Source organism: Carcharhinus amblyrhynchos, chromosome 5 (genome assembly GCF_965287045.1).
Source record: "Carcharhinus amblyrhynchos chromosome 5, sCarAmb.v2.hapA, whole genome shotgun sequence".
Lineage (NCBI taxonomy): Eukaryota > Metazoa > Chordata > Chondrichthyes > Carcharhiniformes > Carcharhinidae > Carcharhinus > Carcharhinus amblyrhynchos.
In genome coordinates this window covers 101,970,789-101,989,050 of record NC_137328.1, presented here as the reverse complement: position 1 = coordinate 101,989,050, position 18,262 = coordinate 101,970,789, and the positions used below count along the sequence as shown (strand labels likewise).

The 18,262-nt window shown below is 43.8% G+C and overlaps 1 protein-coding gene across 1 annotated transcript in view; it reads left to right on the top strand.

Moving 5' to 3' along the window:
• dmgdh (dimethylglycine dehydrogenase) overlaps window positions 1-18,262 on the top strand; it is a 110,726-nt gene that overhangs the window by 20,601 nt on the left and 71,863 nt on the right. The window contains exons 4-5 of the mRNA XM_080189342.1: window positions 2,162-2,326; window positions 6,747-6,951. Of these exons, the coding sequence (XP_080045468.1) occupies window positions 2,162-2,326; window positions 6,747-6,951 (370 nt within the window). The remainder of the gene's footprint in view (window positions 1-2,161; window positions 2,327-6,746; window positions 6,952-18,262) is intronic.

The following is an 18,262-nucleotide window of genomic DNA, read 5'->3' as shown; positions in this document are numbered from 1 at the left end:
GACTTAGGTGTACATGGCACAATTTCAACGTTTATGGGTGATACAAAACATGGAAAACTTGTGAATTGCGAGGAGGATAACAAAGAACTTCAAAAGGACATAGATATGTTGGTTGAATGGATGGACAAGTGGCAAATTAAATTCAGTTGTGAAAGGTGTGTCATAATTCATTTTGGTAGGAAGAATATGGAGACAATATAAAAAGAAAGGGCATGATTCTAAAGGGGATGCAGGGCCCTTTGTGCATACTTTTTTGAGCATAAGCAAACTAAATAAATGAGTTAATATTCAAATAAATTAATTAACTGCTCAATCGTGTAAAAAAGATAAAATTTTAGAAGAAACTTATCAAATTAACATAATGTTCCTAGGGCTGATGATGCACGCCAGCTCAATTTTCCCAGTTTTCCTGCCTAGGAATGTATTGATCACATTTTTCTGCTGAGGCAGTAGGGGCTCAACTTCTCACTTTACTGAGCTTCTCAAGGCAGATGATAACTTAATTGAAATCCAGATCTACATATGATAATGGTAAGTTATTGTTAATCAGAATGTATGATTCACTGTAATGATAGGAAGAAGAGCCAGATTTGTCAGAAATTTGTTGTCTCGCCCAAAAGCACCAACTTTAAGTGGGATGGGAATTGGGCAGATGGGGACAATTCTAGGTCGTGAGGCTGAAGTGATTTCTATTCCTGGTCTGTATTTGCATGCTGCTGGTTATTGCGCAGATGGGAAGTGGCAGCTTGCTTGTGGGTGGGGAAGAAATATTGGGTTGCAGAAGGCCAGGAAAAATGGTTCCTCCAATTGAATCGTGTTGCGCTAGGTGTGGGGGTGGTGATTGGAGGATGTTCGAAATAAAAGCCCCATCAAAGCTTAATTGATCCCTCTGTGGCTCTCCTTTTCTCCCCAAGGGAAACGTAAAACAATTGGTGGTCATTATACTTGGGACTGATTGAGGTTTATCCCTTCACTGGGGGGTTAGCACCAGAATTTAGGAAAACATAGTGACAGTGGAAGTCCCACCCTATCGCATCCCTGGCTCTCAATAAGTTGCATGGAATTTGCAGCATTTAACGTCTCAAGTGTGACTTTTGACCATCAATTGGTATGATTGTATGGAAGAGTGTATGCTTCCGTCTTTTTGCCAACAACGTTCCAGCTAAGCTGTGAGCTGCATGGAATTCCGTAGCAAATTGTACACAGGCCAGGCCCTTTAAATTTCCAGGTGTGAACTTTTGTGTGGCTGTGCAAATAAAAGAAAGAGGCCATACACTTCATAGAATCATAGAATCCCTACAGTGCAAAAGGAGACTGTTCAGCCCATCGAGTCTGCACCAATCACAGTTCCACCCAGGCCCTATTCCTATAATCCCACACATTTACCTTGTTAATCCCCTGACCTTAGGGTCAATTTGGCATGGCCAATCAACCTAACCCACACATCTTTGGCGTGTGGGAGAAGACCAGAGCACCCGGAGGAAACCCACGCAGACACGGGAAGAACGTGCAAACTTCATACACAGTGACCCAAGGCTGGAACTGAACCCGGATCTCTGGCGCCGTGAGGCAGCAGTGCTAACCACTGTGCACTCACAGCGCCAGGGACCTGGGACTTGTGTCCTCCAATAAACTGCCCACCAACTCAAAAAAAAATGAGAGGGTACATTGGCTAAGTTCCCTGAATCCAATATAAGGAGGGCATATTCACAGCTGCAGCTGTAACCCTCACACACTGCAAAATCATTAGAAAAGTTTCACATGCCTTTCTGTGTACCATCCCTGAACTGGTATTATCACGTAACTTAAAACCAACCCAGTAGATCCATTCCTTTCTGTCTTTGGAAATGCAGCATTCTTGGAGCTTGTTTGCATTTGGAACATCAGAATGGTTGCTTTCTGACAGTGTAAACATGCCAATAGTAAAACTGCTGAATGCACCAACTGTCACAGCTGCAGCTTGTAAATTCTCAGCTCATTTTGTGGGCACTTCTTAAAAAAACAGGGCGCAGATTGATATTGGGCACCCTAGGAAATTATATAGTTTTTAAAATATGGAACATGGGCCAGAGAGGTTTTGTTATCAGTCTTGTCCATATGTTTGTGACAGAGTTAATCGCTTTGACATTCTTAAGCTGTTGCTTTGGGAACATTTCCACAGGCGGTTGGCTTTCATCAACCTGGAAGTCTCCGAATCGCCACCACCCCGACTCGAGTGGATGAATTTCATTACCAGATGACCCGGACACGCTGGAATGTGACGCCACAGTTCTTGGTCAGTCCTGAGAAGGTGCAGGAACTCTTCCCTCTGATAAATATTGACAAGGTAAACTGGCACTGGTTGATTTAATCAGAGTTGCTCACTTTGCTGACGTTTCATTTATCTTTTTGTAACCCTTTTACCTTGAACCATTTAAGTTATGAAAGCAGCTTGGATATTTTTGCCAATGTTTAGAAAAGCTTTACTTGGAACGATATTTTGCAATGTGTTGGAGAGCGGTTTGTCACTTAGCCTTCAAGCAGTGATCTTGCTTGTCAACTCAATGTTGTTTTTAAATGTATGTTAATATTTAATACAAACGTTAGCTACATGGGAGCAAAAGAGCATCTTCCAAGCAAGCAGGATCCCCTTTTGTAGTCAGTTTTACTTCGCTCAAAAAGTCATACACGTTACATCAAGTCTTGTGTACCAACCTGCTTTCAAACAAGGTTTTGTCACTTTATGGGTTCAAATCTCGCCATGGCAGATGTGGAATCTGAAATCGATTTTAAAAAATATCTGGCATTAAAAATCTACTGATGACCGTGAAACCATTGTCGATTGTTGGAATAACCCATCTGGTTCATTAATGTCCTTTAGGGAATGATGTCTGCCGTCCTTACCTGGTCTGGCCTACATGTGACTCCAGAGCCGCAGTAATGTGGTTAACTCTCAACTACCTTTGGGCAACTAGGGATGGGCAATATATGCTGGCCAGCCAGTGACACCCATGTCCCACGAATAAATAAAAAAATTGCCCATTCAGGTATCCACAACTTTATTAAGCTTTTATTTATAATTGTTGATGTGTTTACTAAATTATTGTCTTTGCTATTGCAATAGAAAAAATGTTCTTCTGCATTTATTTCTGACGTTTAACTTAATTTGAGATAAACTCCCCCCTCCCTGACTAGACCATGATGTCATGGGCTGAAGTTTATGTACCCCTGATGGGTGTGTTTCCCATGGCGGGATGACATCATATGGGGTGGGCACCTATCCCACCCACCACCGAGTTCTCCCCCATAACACAGGGGTGCCCACACACTGAGCTTGGCAGCATTCCCACGATATCTAAATGAATAATTAACGGTCAATTGGACTAGTTATTCAGATAATACATGCCTATGCCATAAAATGTTTGACATGGGCAGAAGAGTGGGAAGCCCAATATATTTAACTTAAATGTCTAAACAGTGGGGAGGAAGCGGGATGTCACTCACTGGGCTACCTTTTCCGATTGCACCCCCCCCTTAAGTCGAACCCCATCTTCCTACCTGTTTCCTCCCTTAAATGCACCTCCTTTCCTCCCACTGTCCCTCCCCCTAACTTACCCAAAGCATCCCCAGTCCAAGATCCCAGATGTACCTACTCCAGGGATTCATAGGTCTTTATCTTCCTCTTTTCCTTCTGCAGTCTCAGTAGCTGCCACTAACGCCTTCCTGGTGCTGCCCAGATGGGTTTGGCTGGCAGCTCCAGAAAGCAGGACCTCCATCACAGTGAGGGGTGGAAGACCCACTTAGCCCTTGTTAATCCACCCTATTATTTTTTATTGCTCCTCGCTGACTTGGTTTCCAGGGCGGGGATGCTGCGTCCTGACTACCCTCACCCATCCATCATATTATACTTTTACTATCGAAACACTCCAAAGACATTCCCAGTTCCTTGATCAATCTGAAAGCTCCCTGAATAAGCCCCAAGTGAAGTGGGCCTGATCATATTAGCTTGCTACATTCTGCAAAGACCTTTTCCTGACTCCACCAGCCTCACACATTCCAGCCTCACACATTCCTCCCTCTGGATTTTAAGCAAAGAGGGCTAATAAAATGAATGTAATTGTAAAATAATGTAATTCCTTTAATTTGTTAGCTCCTTATGTTCGAGATTTAAAATGTCTGTTAGTAGGAAAACAATGCCAGATTCTGGCCCCTTAGAGGCCCCAGAGCAGATAAGGGTTAAAGGTACTTTATCTTTTGCACTGATGTCCTGGTCTCCCCCATCATTGAGGATCGGGATATTTGTGCTGCCTCCTCCTCCAGTTAATTGTTTAACTGTCCACCACTATTCGTGACTGGATGTGGCTTAAATGCAGAGTTTAGATCTAATCCATTCATTGTGGGACCTACCACAGGCTACTTTTGCTGTTTGGCATGTAAGTAGTCCTGTGTTACGGTACTATCAGATTGACAACTTATTTTTAGTGATCTTGCCAATGCACCCTATCATGACCTCAGTTGGGATGCATGATGATAGACAACACCATCACACCTTGCATAAAGGGCACGTCAGTGTTATTTGTGTGATGTTGCACCTTTCTTGGAATGTCAGCTCAGTGCTTGGGACATTATCTTGCAAAGGGTTAAGAAGTGGCCGCCATTAAGTGGCAGTGTTGTTTGGCTGCACAGCATTTATTGGCATGATCACTAGTAAGGAGAGGCTGGAGTAGCTTTCAGCCAAGTGCCTTCGTCTTGTGGCAGATGAAGCAGGAGATGTCCTTGCCCCTGTTTGACCTGATGCCATGAAAGTCTATGGGGTCTGGAGTAAATGTTGAGGACTCCCAGGACAACCCACTCCCACCTGCATGACATTGTGCTGCAACCTCCAGTGAGCCTGACCAATCAGTGGAACAAGACATGCCCATGAATGGAGATGGTGGGGCCTGGGACTTTGGGTATGATTTCCCTTTCCTTCCGAGGCGAGGCCGATAGTGGAAGGATCTTTTTGGTCCTGACTTTGTCAACCCTGTTGAGCTTTTGCCGCCGCAGGACCATAAGCTCTCACCAGCATGAACTGGCAGAAAATCCTGGTCAGTGACTGTAAGGTATGATTCTGTGAGAATGATTATGTCAGGTTGTTGTTTGACTAGTCTGTGAGACAGCGCTCCCAATTTTGGCAGTAGCCCCAGATGTTAGTGAGGAGGACTTGGCAGTGTTGATATGACCATGTTTGCCGTTGTCGTTTCTGGTGCCTTGGTCAATGCTGGTTGATCTGTCTGGTTTCATTCTGTTTTGTAGGGATTGCATGCAATGTAGTGACTTGCTGAGCTATTTGACATGGTATTAAGAGTCAGCCACCTCTCTGTGGGATGGCATATGGAGGCCAGATTTCCCTCTTTAAAGGGCGTTAGTAAACCTGATGGGTTTTTAACAACAATCGACAATAGTTTCATGGTTACTATAACTGAGACTAAGTTTTTAATTTCAGATTTATTAACTGAATTAAAATTCCATCAGTTGCTGTGCTGAGATTCAAACCCAGGAGCTTTAGTCTTGCTGTCTGGATTACTAGTGCGGTAACGTCACCACCAAGCCACCACCCTGCTGAATTCTGCTCGCAGTGTCCGTCACGCTCTGTGAAAAAGAACAATGGGCAAAATCTTACCAAAAAATGGCAGAAGAGGCAATCTTATGAAAAGGATTCTAAGGCCTGGACTACCACCCAGTGATTGCACACTCAGTAGGTACCTCAATGCCTTCCCTCACACTCTCCACTCGGACACTATTTCCACATCTCCACATTGGCCCCTGTTAACTCCAGCAGGATGCAGCCCGTAGACCCACTAGGGCCTCAGTGGCACCAAAAGCCCACATTCCCCAAACCATACCCCCTCCTGCCCCAAAACCTGGCGCCATGTTAGAGTGGCTGCATCTGACCAGTACTTGTATCCTGATGGCAAATCTTGACCTCAACTGGGGTGCGTGATGATAGACAACACCATCACACCTTACATAAAGGGCACATCAGTGTTATTTGTGTGATGTTGCACCTTTCTTGGAATGTCAGCTCAGTGCTTGGGACATTATCTTGCAAAGGGTTAAGACGTGGCCTCCATTAAATGGCAGTGTTGTTTGGCTGCAGAGCATTTATTGGCGTGATCACTAGTAAGGGGAGGCTGGAGAGTGCTCACTAATGACATGTTAATGTATTAAAACGAACTTTTGCAATCCCGCATCATGTTTCACACCACTCCCCCAGCAAGGGGGCTGGGAAGATCGGAACTTGGAAACTTGCCAGCGTGAATCGCGCTTTCCATATTTTGAGCGTGCACTGCCATTCCTGCAGACAGAGAGTGTGGCTCAAAATTGCTCCCAATGTTTGCATTGCCTTAGTGAAGGTGCAGCACAGTGGTTAGCACTGCTGCCTCACACTGCCAGGGACCCAGGTTCGATTCCCAGCTTGAGTCTCTGTCTGTGTGGTGTTTGCTCATTCTCCCCGTGTCTGAGTGTGTTTTCTCCTGCAGTCCAAAGATGTGCTAGTTAGGTGAATTGGCCATGCTAAATTCTCCCTCAGTGTACTGGAACAGACACAGGAGTGGGGCGACTAAGGCGTTTTCACAGTAACTTCACTGCAGTGTGAATGTAAGCCTACTTGTGATGAATAAATAAACTTTAATTACATTATTCGAAAAAGCCTACACCTGCTGTGTAGTTTCTATGTGAATGTAGCATTCGAGATTGATATGACGATGTGATATATTGTTCCCTAGGTCCTTGCTGGGTTATTTAATCCTGGAGATGGCCACATTGACCCTTACTCTCTCACCATGGCTTTGGCAGCAGGAGCAAGGCACTACGGAGCAGAGCTGTATTATCCTGCCACTGTAACAGGGCTTTCATCGAGATCTGATGGGACATGGGATGTAGAAATGCCAAATGGAGTTATTCGTGCAAACCGAATTGTGAACTGTGCAGGTATGGGTAGTATCGTCTCCACAGAATAATTAGAAACTGGAATGTAATCATCCAATCTGCTGTCTTTCACTGTATTTTGGAACGTTTGTACAGAACAGCAACATGAGAGAAAGTACAAAGCCTATTCATCTGTGTTTGTAGACTGATAAAAAAGAAAATTCTTAAGGCCCTGAAAACCTTTAGGCAACGATCTTGATACTCATGTGATGATAGATCCACCGGGGAAACCACCATTTCTTTAAATTTCATTCTTAAAGATACAAAGCCAAAGCTTGGGGTAGATCGGGCAAACCCTAATCCATTCCTTCCATGCTGCAAAATCCAAATTCAAAATCCAATTGAATCTAGTTATTTCAGAAAAAAATTTTCAATGATGTACTCTCTGTTGATAAATCTAATGAAGCCTTTCATTCTTCGTAGTTTGAAATAGGAAAAGCAAGTGCATTTTAAAACAATGAGTTTTACAATGAGTTATCAGCAGTGGTCACTTTAATCCACTAATCAGACCTGATTGATACAGTATCATCATTTTAGCTAAGTGATGTCAACTTGTGGTGGACCATGAGTAAATGTATCCTTATTAATGCAAAGTGAGTACTTTTATTTAAATAGATTATTCAGTAACAATTATTGCCTACTGCTAATTGCCTTTGAGAAAGCAGCAATGAATTTTTTCCTTCAACTGCTACAGTGCCTGTAGTCAAGGTAGTACCACAATGCTGATGGGATGGATTCCAGGATTTTGACCCAGTAACAATGATATATCATTAAGTCAAGTTGGGGTGTGAATTGAAAGGGAACATGGATCTCTATATGTTACCTCTTAACAAGAATGCATCTATATCTATATCTTTAACATTGTACGACTGCACGCAATTCCTGTCAATGTTTTCCATCGTGAAATTGTATCTGAACTTTTACAATGAAAATATAAACTTGTCAAACAGCAGTCACACTAATCCACCCAATAAAAGTGCTGCAGTGTTGCCAGCAATCTCCATTTGGGTGGCACAATGGTTATCACTGCTGCCTCACAGCACCAGGGAACCGGGTTCAATTCTGACCTTGGGTAACTGTCTGTGTAGAGTTTGTGCATTCTCCATCCCCCAGGTGCTCCGGTTTCCTCTCACACTCCAAAGGTGTGCAGGTTTGATAAATTAACCATTCTCAGTTACCCCTTGGTGTCCAAAGATTGTAGGTTAGATGGATTGGCCATGCGAAATGGGTTAGGACAGAGGGAGGTGCTCTTCTTAACGACATAAGTAAGAGAAGGGACGGGGATTTAAAACAGGAATTTAGGGAGCTAGGATGGAAGCTGAGAGCCAAGACAAACCATGTTGTCATCTCTGGTTTGTTGCCAGTGCCATGTGATAGCGAGTTGAGGAACAGGGAGAGAGTGCAGATAAACACATGGCTGCAAGGGTGGTGTAGGAGAGAGGGTTTCAGCTACATGGATAATTGGAGCACATTCTGGGGAAGGTGGGACCTGTACAAACAGGACGGTTTGTGTGAACCAGTGGGGCATCAATATCCTGGGAGGGAAATTTGCTACAGCTGTACAGGGATGGGGGAGCGGGTGGGGTGGTGGTGGTGATGGTTTAAGCTAATTTGTGACTTGAAATATAATAGAAATGGCTGGTGAGATAGTTGATGCCTTATTTTTAATTTTCCAAAATTTCCTGAGTTCAGGAAAGGTGCCATTAGATTGGAAAACAGCAAATGTAACTCATTTATTCAAAAAGGGAAGAGGACTGAAAGTGGGGATCTACAGACCAGTTAGCTGAACACCTGACATAGGGAAAATGTTAGAAACTATTATTAAAGATGTTATGATAGAGTACCTAGAATAATTCAAGGTAATCAGACAGGGTCAACTTGGTAATTATGAAATCTAATAGAACATTTGCTTCTGTTGTATAGGACACTGTAAGACCACATCTAGAATATTGTGTACAGTATTGGTCTCTTTATTTAAGGAAGGATGTAAATAATTTACAGGCAGTTCAGAGAACATTTACCAAACTAATACCAGGGATAGGTTGTCTTATGAAGATAGATAGGACAAACTATACTTGTATCAATAGGCTGGAAAATTGGGCAGAGAAATGGCAGATGGAATTTAATCCAGATAAATGCGAAGTGATGCATTTTGGTAGATCGCATGTAGGGGGGAGCTATACAATAAATGGCAGAACCATCAGGAGTATCGACACATAGAGGGACCTGCGGCTGCAAATCTACAGATCCCTAAAGATGGCAGCATAGGTGGAGAGGGTGGTGAAGAAGGCATATGGCACGCTTGTCTTTATTGGATAGGGCATAGAATATAAAAGTTGGCATATGATGTTGCAGCTATGTAAAACATTGGTTAGGCCACATTTCAAATGCTGCGTCCAGTTCTGGTCGCCACACTACCAGAAGGACGTGGAGGCTTTGGAGAGAGTAAGAAAAGGTTTACCAGGATGTTGCCTGATATGGAGGGTCTTAGCTATGAGGAGAGATTGGGCAAACTGGGGTTGTTCTCCCTGGAAAGACGGAGGATGAGGGGTGACCTAATAGAGGTGTATAAAATTATGAAGGGCATAGATAGGGTGAACAGTGGGAAGCTTTTTCCCAGGTTGGAGGTGACGAACACAAGGGGTCACAAGTTCAAGGTGAGGGGGGCAAGGTTCAACACAGATGTCAGGGGGACGTATTTTACACCAAGGGTGGTGGGGGCCTGGAATGCATTGCCAAGCAAGGTGGTTGAGGCAGACATGCTAGGATCGTTTAAGACTTATCTAGATAGTCACATGAACAGACTGGGAATAGAATGGTCTGGTTGGGCGCATGAGTGGCGCAGGCTTGGAGGGCCGAAGGGCCTGTTCCTGTGCTGTACTGTTCTTTGTTCTTTGTTGTTCTTTGGAGTTTAGAATAGTAAGATGCAACTTGATTGAAGCATATAAGATCTTGAGGGCCCTTGAATGGATCTATGTGGAGAGAATGGACCCGATTTTACCAAAAATTCAGGGTGCGAAATCGCAGTAAATTCGGGCGTCGGGCCTGTAACATGATCTGCACCCAAAACCGAGCAGATTGTGCCTTTACGGACACCGGATTTGGGGGCGGATCCGGTCCGCGCCCCAATTGGGTGGCCCGATGATTTAAATGCATTAGCATACATTTAAATCGACTTAATGAACCGCATGCCCAACTCTACTGCCAAGCCCCAATTTACCATCTTCGGATCCATTCTGGATCCACGCTGTTACCAGCCTGCAGAATAAAAATCCGAAGTGGATTCCTATCCTGCAGGGGAATCTCCGAAGCCCATCCCCCTCGAACACCCTTCGCAGCCCCCCCCCCCAACGACCCTGCTGTGAAGTAGCAGTGCTAACCACTGCAGAATAAGTGACCAAACTTGTTCAAAAATATACATTCTCAAAGCAGGGTCATGGTCTATGTTTAAGGCTGAGTTAGAAAGATTCTTGACTGACAAGCAAGGCAAAGAGTATATTGGGTAGACAGGAAAGTTGAGGTCACTATCAGATCAGCCATGGTTTATCAAATGGCAGAGCAAGCTTGAGGGGCTGAATGGCCTACTCCTCTTACTTCGTATACTCTTATGGAAAAGGCTGTCACGGGGGAAGGAGAAGCGGAAAGTTTTGGGTAGGAATTTCCAGAGTTTATGGGCATGGAAATTGATTTCTACCAATGACCATAGAATCCCTACAGTGCAGAAAGGCCATGTGGCTCATTGAGTCTGCAGCGACCACAATCCCACCCAGGCCCAATCCCCATAATCCCACTTATTTACCTTGTTAATCCCCCTGACATTAAGGGACAATTTAGCATGGCCAGTGTTCCTAACCTGCACATCTTTGGAGTGTGGGAGGATACCAGAGCACCCGGAGGAAACCCACACAGACACAAAGGGAACATGCAAACTTCACACAGACACTGACCTGAGGCTGGAATTGAACCCGGGTCCCTGGCACTGTGAGGCTGTTGTGGGAGTAGGACCTGAGTGGGATGTTGGTTGGTGCAGATTCGATGGGCCAAATGGCCTCTTTCTGCATCGCAGGGATCTAAGAAAGAATGTACTTGCCATAGAGGGAGTGCAACATAGGTTCACCAGACAGATTCTTGGAATGTCAGGATTGTCATATGAGGATATACAAGATCGATTAGGCCTGTATTCACTGGAATTTAGAAGAATGAGAGGAGATCTAATTGAAACATGTAAAACTTTGACAGGGCTGAACAGACAATGCAGGGATGCTATTTCTTCTGGCTGGGGTGAGTTTAGATCAAAGGATCGGAGTCTTAGACATGGGGAAAGCCATTCAGGACTGAGATGAGGGGAAACATCTTCATTCAGAGAATGGTGAACCTGTTGAATTCTCTACCACAGAACGCTGCAGAGGCCAAATCACTGAATAGATTTAAGAAAGAAATAGATAGATTTCTAGACCCTGATGGCATCAAGTGGTATGGAGAGTGTATAGGAGTGTGGTGTTGAGATAGAGGATTAGTCATGATCATAGTAAATGGTGGAGTAGGGTTGAGGAGAAGAATGGCCTGTTCCAGCTATTTTCAGTTCCTATGATTACTTTCCTCACTTCTTAGCTCTTAGCTTATCCTCTATTTCTGGTACGGAATTATTGTCAAGACAGGCACAAAATATTTATTTATTCCTCATGGCAATTTCTCCTCTTTCTGCTTCTAAGGGCTGGCTATTTACTTCAGCTACTCTTCCTTTTTATATGTTTTTAAAGCTTTTGCAATCTGTTTTTAGTATTTCTGACTAGTTTACTCCCATATTAGTTCCCCCTCCCCATTTTAATCAATTTTTGCCAATCCTTTGCTGATTTTTAAAGCATTCCCAAACCTCAGACTTGCTACTTTTTTTTTTGCAATGTTGTAAGCTTCTTCTTTAAACCTAATACTTTCCTTGACTTCCTGCGTGAGCCACGGATGGGTCCTTCTTGCTCAGTTTTTGTTCTTTGATGGAATGTATTTTTACCAGTTGATACATGTTAAAAGTGTTCAGTCATTATGTGCTTGAAGATAGATGACAGTAACTTTTCCACAGCTGATGTTAAAATGACAGGCTTGTTTGTATATGGTCCTTCCTCTCGCCCTTGTTAAAACAATGGAGTGACACATGCAATTTCCCAATGCAAAGGCACAATTCCCTTATTGAAGAAGCTGTGAAAAATTAAGATTAATGCATCTCCAATTTCTTTACCGATTGCTTTAATATTCTGGAGTGGAAAGCATCAGGTCTGGGAGATTTGTCTATATTATGTGTCATTACTTTCCCCATTACCATCTTTCAAAACTTATATTACATTGACTTACCTCCTCTGTTTTACTTATTTTTAGATTCCTTGTGGTGACTGGTATTATATCTTTTTCCTGCACTGTGAAATTGAATTTTAAAATATTTGGTTAATATTCAGTTGCCATATTCTTGATGTTAATAATCATCCTACTTTTAACAGGCATTTAATTCTAACTGCATATTGATGGAGGAGAAATCTTTCCTGTTTATGACATCGGGAAGATTGTCTAATGGCCTCTGAGTGTGATGTGCCTTCCATCATTTGCTCCTTGCACTACCAGGAAATTTGTTTATAAATTCCACAGTTCTCCTTCTTTATTTTTCTGCTTCCATTCAAGGCATGATCTGTCTGAAAGAAACATTTGAGGTCTTCATTATACAATGATGAGCTTCTTCCTGACCATTAAGGCAAAGACGACCAAATGCTAGTGAGATCCAATGACAGAGCAATTTCTGGCAGTGATATCTTTGACCGGTGCGCACAGTGGTGTTATTCTGATGGAGGTGGGCTGCAGCCAGTAGCTGACAAACCATTCCAGTACTCCCCTGGGGGAGATGCAGTCTAAAGCAATAACATGCGGAGAAATCTAAGTAATTAGGATGAGTTTGGAGAGGAGTAATTTGTAGCTATTTGGCACAACAGAGTGGTTTTCTAGGCCACTTCAGGGAGCAGGTAAAGAGTTAACCATTATGGAGTGCGATGGAGCCACATGTAAGCCAGACCAGGTAAGGGAAGCAGATTTCCTTCCACTTAGGAGAACAAATTGAATGTTAATAACTATCTAATTAATTTACTGAATTGATTGAATTGATTTATTATTGTCACATGTATTGGGATGCAGTGAAAAGTATTGTTTCTTGCAAACTTGTACAGACAAAACATACCGTTCATAGAGTACACTGGGGAGAAAGAAAGGAGGAGGTGCAGAATATAGTGTTGCACTTACCGATAAGGTGATGAGAAAGATCAGCTTAATGTGTGATTGGACCATTCAGAAGTCTGACAGCAGCAGGGAAGAAGCTCTTCTTGAGTTGGTTGGTTCGTGACCTCAGACTTTCCTATCTTTTCCCCGATGGAAGAAGACAGAAGAGAGAGTGTCCAGGGTGCATGGGGACCTTGATTCTGCCTTTTCAAAGCGGTGGGAAAGGTAGATGGAATCAATGGATGGGAGGCTGGCTTGCGTGATGGCCTTGGTCGGGGCAGGAGCCATATCAAGCTGTGTTACATTTCGAAAGGATGCTTTCTATGGTGCATCTGTAGAAACTGGTGGAAGTGGTAGTGGACATGCCAAATTTTCTTAGCCTCCTCAGAAAGTAGAGGTGTTGGTGGGCTTTCTTAACTACAGAGTTAGTGTGGAGGGGCCAGGACAAATGGTTGGTGATCAGAACATCTAGAAACTTGAATCTCTCAACCATTTCCATTTCATCCCCATTGATGTTGACAGGGGCATGTCCTCCTCGCTTCCTGAAGTCGATGACTATCTCCTTTATTTTACTGACATTGAGGGAGAGATTATTGTCATCGCACCATTTTACCAGATTATCTCCTTCCTGTACTCTGTCTCATCATTGTTGATATGCAGTGGAACGTTATAAGTCATTAGTTAGGCTTCAGTTGGACTATTGTGTTTAATTCTGGGCACCATTAGGAAAGCAAAAAATAAAATGCTTTGGATCGGGGACAGAGGAGAATCACCAGGATGTGACCATGGATGATGGACTTTGGTGGAGAAGTTAAGACCGTTTTGATTGAAATAGAGACGTTGAAGACCCCCCTCAATCACTTCTAAACAGTCCAGCCACTACAGTTGGTTGCTGCTGTTCCCATTCCATGTTCTTCCCTCCAGAATAGAAAGGCAATAATGTCCTCAACAAGTAGCTAGCATTGAGTAGGAACATTGCTACAGGAGTGTGCCATTCAACTCCTCAGGCCTGTTCCACCATTCAATAAGATCATGCCTGATCCATATTCTTATTGCCTATCACCTACATTAGCTCCGTATCCTTTAATATTTTTGGCTGGCAAAAAAATCTATCAATTTCAAATATACTGGGGGGAGTTTTCCCGTGTCACCTGCCACAGTAATCGTCGGGAGGGGGGGAACCATGCAAAGTTCCGTTGACCTCAGGCAGGATTTTCCGGTTTTGGGGCGAGCGTGGCTGGATAATCCTGTCCACTCTGTTTTGTGGGAAAGAGATCCACAGTTCTACCATCCTTGATGGAAAATAAATGTTTCCTAACTTCTCTCCTGAATAAACTGGCTCTGATTTTAACACTTATTATCCTGGACTCTCACTCCAGCTGACAATCGTTGTCTCTATCTCACCTATCCCCTTTAAAGCTCTTGAAACCGGAATCAAATCACCCCTTATTTCAATATTTCAGGGAGTGCAAGCCAAGTTCATGTCATCTCTTCTCATTGTTTAATTCTCAAAGTCTTTGTTAAATTCTAGTGAATCGGCACTGTACTCCATCAAAACTGAATATTTCCTTTCTAAGGCACAGTGCCCAGAACTGTACACAGTACTGCAGATGTGCACCAGAAATCTCCAACCTCACCGCGGCCAGGATTCTCTGGTGCTGTTGCAGTGATTGGAGTTTTGGCTGTAATGCCAAATTCTCCATTCTTGTTGACAAAGTCGTGCCTGTGATCTCACGAAGGCTTTGCACAACTGAAGGAAAACATCTGAGCTGGCACAGTGGTTAGCACTGCTGCCTCATATCGCCAGGGACCCGGGTTCAATTCTGCCCTTGGGTCACTGTCTGTGTGGAGTTTGCACATTCTACCCGTGTCAGTGTGGGTTTCCTCCAGGTGCTCTCGTTTCTCCCCACACTCCAAAGATGTGCAGGTTAGGTTGATTGGCCATGTTAAATTGGCCTTTAGTGTCAGGGAGATAAGCAGAGTAAATGTGTGGGGTTACGGGAATAGGGTCTTGGTGGGATTGTGGTCAGTACAGACTCGATGGGTTGAAAAGCCTCCTTCCCTACTGCAGGGATTCTATGATCTATGATTCTTCCCTTTCGAGTCCAGCTATCTCAATTGATGTTCCATCTGCCTTCCTGATTTTGTTTAACCTAATGGCTACATTTTAGTGATCTGTGTACATAGATCCCTAAAGCTCCATTGTTCCTAGCTGCTCACCATTTTTATCATAGGATCATATAATGCAGAAGGAGGCCATTCAGCCCATCGTGTATGTACCGAGCCTTCAAAACAAGCAACCCACCCAGGCCCAATACACGTTTTTCTCCCCCATGAATCCCCCAACCCATACATCTTGGGATACTAAGGGGCAATTTAGCATGGTCAATCCACCTAACCTGTGCATCTTTGAACCGCAGGAAGAAACTGGAGCACCCAAAGGAAACCCACACAGACATGGGGAGAATTTGCAAACTCCACATAGACAGTCAGTCACCCAAGGCTGAAATTGAACCTGAGTTGCTGGCGCTGTAAGACAGCAGTGCCACCCGGTCAGATGCATTCCTTTTTAGTCCAGAATGGATGAACTTGCACCTACCCTTGCTATGATCTATCTCCAATTATTCTGACCATTCATTTAATCTATCAAAGGGCAGAATTTTGCTGGCACGTCCACCCGAGGTTCGTACGATCCTGCCTGAGGCCAGTGGACAATGCCATTCTCTGAGCCTCTGAGCCTGTGCTGGTAAAATTCTGGCCAAGGTCTCCCAGTCATGCTACTTATTTTGTCACCAATATTTGTATCATCTTTAAGACCTATATTGTGTTCACTAAGTCATTAATAAATGGACTATATTGTTGATATCCCAGCCGCAGTACATGCTTACTCCTAACTTCATTGGCTGGGATTTTCCAACCCTGTTCGAGTCAGGCAGGTTTGGCAACAATGTTGCGAGAAGGCCAAAGTTTCGTGGCAATGTAAAAGCAAGAGGCCATCGTACCCTTCCCCAGTAAGTGGTGGACCATGTTACCTGCTATCCAACCTCATTGTAACAATTAGAATCTCGTTATCAGGGCCCATACACCGGAATCATACTCCCGTGTCAAAAAACACATCTACTGTGACATGTTGTCGTAATGGCAGGATGCACAGCTGGCCTCAGAGGGCATGTACTTGGCGAGTAGTACTCCGATGGGACCTCAGAGGGCTCGTGCCGGGATGGGGGTGCCAGGGCAATACCCATGGGTGCCAGGGGGCTGCTCCTGGGTGAAGAATGTTTCTTGACGTGCTTGCAGTACCCTGGGTTGGACTTAAGTATGGAGCTTGGCCAGAGGCTTCCCACCAGTGATACAGCATCAAACTCATGCCAGTTTTCTTTTTGCACTAAGTGCACACTACATGGAGTTACGAGCCGCCATTGCTGTTGGCAGACTCAACGCTGCTTTGCCAGTATCAGAGAAAACCTTGCCCCTGTCCTTTTATCATCTAACCAATCTCTTAATTAGATCAATAATTTGCCTTCAATTCTTTAAGCTTTGATCTTAGCTAAGATAATAAAATTGTGAGAAAACAACCTGCCATCTGGAAAATCTGACAGCAGAAAGGTGTCTGTTCCAGAGAGACCACAAGGCCATAAGACATAGGAGCAGAATTAGACCACTTGGCCCATCGAGTCTGCTCCGCCATTTGATCATGGCAGATATTTTTCCCTTCCCAATTCTTCTGCCTTTTCCCCATGACCCCTGATCCCTTATTAATCAAGAATCTATCTATGTCTGTCTTAAAGACACTCAATGACTTGGCTACCACAGCCTTCTGCGGCAAAGAGTTCCACAGATTCACACTCTGGCTGAAGAAATTCCTCCTCATCTCTGTTTTAAAGGATCGTCTCTTTAGCCTGAGTTTGTGCCCTCTGGTTCTGGTTTTTCCTACTAGTGGAAACATCCTCTCCACGTCCACTCTACCCAGGCCTCACAGTATCCTGTAAGTTTCAATAAGATTCCTCCTCATGCTTCTAAACTCCAACAGGTACAGACCCAGAGTCATCAACTGTTCATCATATGACAAGCTGTTCATTCCAGGGAGCATTCTTGTGAACTTCCTCTGGACCCTTTCCAAGGCCAGCACATCCTTCCTTAGATATGAGGCCCAATCACAATATTCCAGATGGGGTCTGACCAGAGCCTTACACAGCCTCAGAAGTACATCCCAGCTTTTGTATCCTAGCCCTCTTAACATGAATGCTAACATTGCATTTACCTTCCTTATTGCCAACTGAACCTGCAGGTTAACCTTCAGGGAAACGTGAACAAGGACTCCCAAGTCCCTTTGTGTTTCTGATTTCCTAAGCATTCCTCCGTTTAGAAAATAGTCTATGCCTCCATTCCTTCCAGATGCCTAACCTCACATTTTTCCACATTGTATTCCATTTGCCACTTCTTTGCCCACTCTCCTAACCTGTCCAAGTCCTTCTGCAGGTTCCCTGCTTCCTGAATACTACCTGTCCCTCTACATACCATTGTATCTTCTGCAAACTTAACCACAGTGCCTTCGGTTCCTTCTTCCAAATCGTTAATGCAGTTGCAGCTGAGGGCTCATTCCCATACACAATCAGGAGGTTTGATTCACCAATTGCACCAGTTTTTCCTGGTTAGTCCAAAACACAACAAGGATTAATTGACTTTGGGCTATAATTATCCGCAGGCCCGGATGGCGTCACTGTTTAATTCACATTTAATTAGACCTCTAGCCCCCTGGGACGACCATTTGGTCAGAATGGGATAGAGCTAGCTTTTAAAAAGGCCACTGGTATAAACCATTTCAGAACTGTACAGTGAATACCTCGATGTTGTTACAACACCTGCATGTAGTGTTCCCAACAGATGTATAGAAATAAAATCAAATCATTTATCTTTGAAAGGTAGTGATTGATAGCTATCTTATTGTAGATAAATCAACCCAGCATATAAGACAACCCCATTTTATTAGGCTCAAAAAGCATGCTTTTGCAAATACCCACCCTCTCCCCGCTCATCAGCCACAACGTGCTATACTCATATT